The sequence below is a fragment of the Fulmarus glacialis genome, unplaced genomic scaffold (genome assembly GCF_000690835.1).
Source record: "Fulmarus glacialis isolate BGI_N327 unplaced genomic scaffold, ASM69083v1 scaffold25281, whole genome shotgun sequence".
NCBI classification, from domain to species: Eukaryota; Metazoa; Chordata; class Aves; order Procellariiformes; family Procellariidae; genus Fulmarus; species Fulmarus glacialis.
Window position 1 is genome coordinate 4,423 of NW_009192494.1, and position 476 is coordinate 4,898.

General features: G+C 63.7%; 1 protein-coding gene across 1 annotated transcript in view; it reads right to left on the reverse strand.

Annotated features, from left to right (window-relative positions):
* The window catches only part of HMG20B (high mobility group 20B), a gene marked incomplete at both ends in the record, with an annotated part of 3,020 nt that extends 2,938 nt beyond the window's left edge, over positions 1–82 (reverse strand). Inside the window, 1 exon segment of the mRNA XM_009587102.1 lies at positions 1–82. This exon segment is cut by the window's left edge and continues 13 nt beyond it. Within this exon segment, the coding sequence (XP_009585397.1) occupies positions 1–82 (82 nt within the window).
* Between the last annotated feature and the right edge of the window lie 394 nt (positions 83–476).

The following is a 476-nucleotide window of genomic DNA, read 5'->3' on the forward strand; positions in this document are numbered from 1 at the left end:
CCCGCTCGCCCGTGCCTACTCTCCCTTCTCCTGCTTGATGGCCACCAGGAAGTTTCCATGCTGAGCTTTGCCCGTGGCATGTCTGCAGCCAGAGAGTACCCCTCAGAAAGGGCTGGGAAACCACCAGGACCGATAGCGACACATCCCCCGGCAGCATGGCCTCGCGCTCACCAGATCCCCCAGCTCCCGCCCAGCTAAACAGCCCCCAAACCTGCTATCAGCCCTGGAGCCCCTGTTCCCCTGCGAGGGGAAGCCACGGCTGAGTGATGGGGCTCGAGCCGAGCCCAGCGCTGGGCAAGCAGGGCAGTCCTGGGCACACAAAAGCTGCCCCAAGGTCCAATGGTGACCCTGGGACCTTTCAGTGACATTTGGAAAGGGGCCGGGAGCCGCTGGTGCTGCTCTTGGGACCAGGTAACAACAAGAGTCACATCCCTGCATGCCACCCGAGCTCCGGCGACCACCTTGGCAAGGCGTCG